Source organism: Montipora foliosa, chromosome 12 (assembly GCF_036669935.1).
Source record: "Montipora foliosa isolate CH-2021 chromosome 12, ASM3666993v2, whole genome shotgun sequence".
Taxonomy (NCBI): Eukaryota; Metazoa; Cnidaria; class Anthozoa; order Scleractinia; family Acroporidae; genus Montipora; species Montipora foliosa.
In genome coordinates, this window is record NC_090880.1 from 2,751,138 (window position 1) to 2,756,137 (window position 5,000).

The 5,000-nt window shown below is 40.0% G+C and overlaps 1 protein-coding gene across 1 annotated transcript in view; it reads left to right on the forward strand.

Moving 5' to 3' along the window:
- The window catches only part of LOC137979626 (dipeptidyl aminopeptidase BI-like), a 31,929-nt gene that overhangs the window by 13,926 nt on the left and 13,003 nt on the right, over positions 1–5,000 (forward strand). Inside the window, exons 11-12 of the mRNA XM_068826939.1 lie at positions 1,514–1,633; positions 4,103–4,144. Coding sequence (XP_068683040.1) covers positions 1,514–1,633; positions 4,103–4,144 — 162 coding nt within the window. The remainder of the gene's footprint in view (positions 1–1,513; positions 1,634–4,102; positions 4,145–5,000) is intronic.

A 5,000-nucleotide genomic window follows, 5' to 3' on the forward strand; every position in this document is an offset into this window, starting at 1 on the left:
AAGTTAATATTGACCATCCGGTGGATAAGCCTACGCTCGCAAAACCAATGATAACGGCAACGTCAGCAAATTAAACGTCTCTTGTGAACATCAGAAGTATTTCGCAATTTCTCAATCTTCACGTTGTACAATAAGGTCGAACAATCTGATAACAGGATTTGTGATTAAAATAAAGAAATGAAAGCTTAATGTGATTCCCTAGAAACAGAAGTTGTCATAGATTTCCGATGAAACTTCGTACACTGTTGTAACATGGAAAGGAGATGACAAAAATGTAATTAAAAAGGGGGTTGATCGTGCTCGTTTCCAGGGTACGACGCTGAAGAATAGGGCTATTTTAGCTACTTTGACAATTGCCGCGCACCACCAATGTTGGACAAATGTAGCTCGATTTTACAAATGGAATCCAACGTATTATTCAGAGCGTGGTGTCACTCTATGGTTAATTCAAGTACGCGCCTGAAAAAATTATTTGAATGCCTTTGTGAGTACTAAAAATAATTTATTTTTAGTATGGGCTGTTCGACTCGTAATGGCTCCTTCCGTACAATGTTACGAAATGGCCAAAACTGGCCATAGATTTTTGTTAATTTTTCCACTACTCCATGAAGACTCCGTTCTCAGCAAATATATGAAATAAAAAATAGGGTTGAGGGGTCTCCGTACTCGTTCAGGAGAAAATAGCCATTTCTTGACGGGCTAGGCTTGGCGTCAATGAAAATCCGCCATTTTATCAATGTGCCCGGGCTACTGCACGCGCCAATGACGCAAGAAATTATGCGCAGTAGGGTTGCGCAATGCGAACCAGGGAATCACCTTAAGCATGGGAAGTTTTTGAGACGCGGATGGTAACCGGAAGTGAGCTGTTTTTCCTTTTAACTTTTCATCGAACGACCAAATTTATATTGCCAAGTATCTTTTCCCCATTAGAGATGATTACTTTAAAAATCTTAGCATGCAAAATGTTCAGTTCCGTTTGCCGTCCACGTCTTAAAACGTAGCGTGCTTAGTTCCCTATTTTCGTTTTTTCACGTTGTTGTTTTGTACAAAACAGCGAAGAAATCTAAAATGCATGTCACACGTGCAGCACGATGATTTTTCCTGAATTAACCAATAATTTTGTTTTGTAACGTTGGAGCTGTCGTAGCAGTTGTCTTTGTCACTTTACCGCATTCAGGAATGGCGGCCAATAAATTATTCATTTGTCTTCGTGCTAATGAGACCAATTAGCCTCGCTCTAAAGCAGCATCCTTTTGTATTTTGTCCATGAAAACGAGGCTAGTTGGTGTTAATAGTACGAAGACAAAATAATAATTTATTGCCGCCATTTATGAATCAACGGTCTATGGTTGCCGTTTTTGGAGCCTTACTTGGCACTGATCATAGAGAAGTCGAAATAGCCTTTAAATTCAATAAGTTTTGAACTTTTTGTGGCCGTATAGCCACTCTTGAACTCCTTTTGTTCATTGCTGTAAACGACACTTCTTTTAACTCGTGTTATTTTTACCTGCAGATTTTTTTCGATGACATGGATATATTTAAAGATTACTGCGTAGTTTACGAACGCCATAAGACGATTCCTCAGATTCGTATTATACCTCTTGACAAACTTGAACATCAGTCTGTTGTACAGGTTGGTGCATGTGAACCAGTTTATATCCAAGAAATTAGTTATGATAATAGGACGGAGTGAAGTCCAATTCTGTCTGTAATCATACCATTCTCGTCACCAGAGCCTCGGATCGACCCAAGGTTCTGGGCAATCTCGTTCCCAGAGCCTCCGTGACCCTGGTTCCGGTTTAATAACTGCGCGTGCGTGAGGGGAGACGGTTTGAAATCAACAATGGAGTCCACCTTGCCATGACAGCGCTTACTCTTCACTCGTGAGACAGTACACATGAGTATAAACACATCTCCTAATGCACTCGAAGCTTTTAAACTGCGGAGAATAAACAATAACGAGATACATTTTATCAATCAACACAGATTTCAGCATCTGGTGTCACGCAAGTGAAAATTGTTTTTTTTTTTTAAACAAAAACGTTACGGATTTGGTAAGTTGTAAAAAAGATTTATTTCTAGATCATCTTCAACCTCGTGTAGATAAAAATCCAGAAGAAAATGACAGGAAATGAAACCGTTTTTCAACAGCCAGTCAAGTATGGCCCTTTTTGGATTCCACCAGAGTCTCTCTTTTCCGACCGCTGGTCAAGGGAACGATGACTCTGGGAACGAGATTGGGCTCTGGGAAACTCTATGTCGGAGAACATGCGCCGTAGGGTTCTTACAGCCAAAACTTGACTATTTGAACCTTACGGCAACGCGCACTCCTCGTGCTAACATGAATGCACCATTTAGAGACGATTTTGTTTGTTCCTCACGAAAACCAATGACGAGACACTTTGTTTCAGAGTTCCCCAGAGCTCTTCTGTCCCTCAGTCAAGAGAAGCGCTCATGGGTCAAGAACGTAATCATACGAGTGATAACAAAATCGGACGAATGCGCAGCGGGAGTCCGATTTGTTAATCAAGAGTATGATTGGACGACATGAAGTCCTATTACCAATTGATCATAAAAATTACAATTTCCGAGAAAAGAAGAAAATACGAGTTATGAAGGAAAGGGAAAATTTGCATCAAAAGACTGTCAAAGGAGGCGTAAATTGTTTAATGTCTGTCTGAAAGAAAGAAAGAAAGAAAGAAAGAAAGAGAGAAAGAAAGAAAGCCTGTACACTGTTTCTATGGTGATTGAAATTAAGGTTGTGATTGGTTGATTTAAACTACAACTTTGAATGTGATTGGTTTATTGAACTGTCCGATAACAACTTGGCCTCTTGGCAAGTGAATTAGTGGAAAAGAGTTTTTTTTATACCAATCACAATCGAGGAAATTGTAATTCTTATGATTAACAGGAAAAACGTCTTTGAAAGAAAAGGAGGGATGGTTTTTTAAATAAGTAACAAATTAATTGATTATTTTTTTAATATGCGTTAACCAGTTTACGGCACTTATCAGAGCCAAACGTTTTGGCATACGTGCCAAACTTTTTGTTTAATTTTCATTGCGCCTTTCTTTCACTATACAGGATCCTTGTCAACTATTGTTCTTTTAGTATTTATAGTTTGCAATTTTAGAATACGTTTGACTTGATAATGACGTCTAGCTAACGTCGAAACGTCGTCGTTTTTTTAAACAAAGCTTTTAACCAACTTTTTAGTATTTTTAAGAATGTTAAGATATGTTTTATCGCAGTTTTTTGTAGCTAACCAGTTTGTCCTTCTTTTTACACACCCAAAGTGGAACTTTTTCTTGGCACGACATTATCGTTATGTTTGCTTTTCTCCTTCGTCAACATTTTACATGTCCCCGTTTTATCTGTGTCGTTAAAGATTGCTTTCAAACCACCAATAGGCGATTTTCATGATAGTGCCATTTTACTACCGAGACCAGAATGCTTTGTTATTCAGATTGTTTAAATTTGCCTTACAATAGAAGCAACTCAAAGCAGTCTGGTCTTCGTAGTAAATGACGCCATCATGCAAATCGCCTATTGTAGGGAATCGGATTGAGGTCAGTCACACAGAGTTTGTAGCTGGGTGAAATGTTTTGAAAAGCAAATTGCCTATACATTTTATACCACTCAGTTGCTCCTTGTCTAGACTTAAAATACTTCTGGTCAAGAGAATATTAGGTAAGAGAGCGAACCCTGTGCCCCGTGATCATGAGTTGAAATCTATTTTTAGATCGCGCCCGTGCTGTGAAGGTTGTTCCCAGTACTGCGCGGTCCACTTTCACACCAACTGACCAATTAGTGGTCGTCTTCGAAATATCCACGCAATGTGACACAGAAGTAATAATATATTTCAAATAATTTTCATCGGAATTGGGCCAAATATAGGGGATTCGCTATTATACCTCGTGCTCTTTTGTTCTAGTCTATTTACAAGCTGACGTCGGATCTACTCACCCTAGACAAAGAACTGTAAACCGCCATGAAACCTTGTGATATGTGCGGTATGTAAATCCTAAACCATAAAACATAACTCATTGTCATAAGTAGGCCAAGCAAGAGTCTTAAATTTACTACTTAATATCGTTTGCAGCTTCCGAAGGATGTTTGTGTCTTAGAAGCTGGATCTAATCAGGTGAGTGGACACCATGTTGCGGCGCGTTGATAGCCAAGCCTAAGTTTGATGTTAAGGGAAGACCATTTGATTCTTACAGCTGGAGGTCTCACCTTTGCCGCTGTAACCGTTAGCAGCTATTGTTGAACTCTCTCCGAACAGGTCTCGCACAAGAGAAATGAGACCCTGTCCCTCGGGTTCCTTGTTGTTATCCGAAAAGGTAAATGTCTAGCCATTCTCCTGTTTTTTTAAAAGACCCTGATTGTTGACCCAGCCAGCGTTGAAGACACGACTACCCCTCCCTTCACCCCATGGTAGTTTGATGCTCAAGCCATTGAGCCAACTGGTCAGCAGTCTTGTTGAACCACAAAACTTTTATGACTCCATTCTTCGTACCGGTGAGTCGGCTGTTTCAAGGGAGGCGCTTGATTTGAAAGCCTAAAGCTGTTTAATAAAGGAAGAGCCACGCTTTCCCCATCTTCTTCAATTTTAGATGGCTAAACAAGTGCACAGAGTTTCCGGTGTTGTGGTCTCCAGTCTCTCTGTCCTGGGGTCACCCCTGAATCTTAAATGAGATGATAACTGCGGGCAATTGCGCCGTGATAGGGTCCTTAACAAATTGGTGTAATGTTATTGTCCGTTTTGTACTAGAGACGCATAATTCGTCTGGGACAAAATTGGGCAAACTTTTTCTGCATACGTCTGTTAAGTTCCGTCTGGTATAAAAACAGGCATAAGACCCATAATGGGTCTCGACAAAATATGCGCTTTATTGCGTCTTCGAAGATGCACTAAACTGGGTAGTTTGTCCAGACGCATTATGCGTCTTGTGCCCATATTTAATAGACACAGAGAAAAATGTTTGCCGAAGTGACGT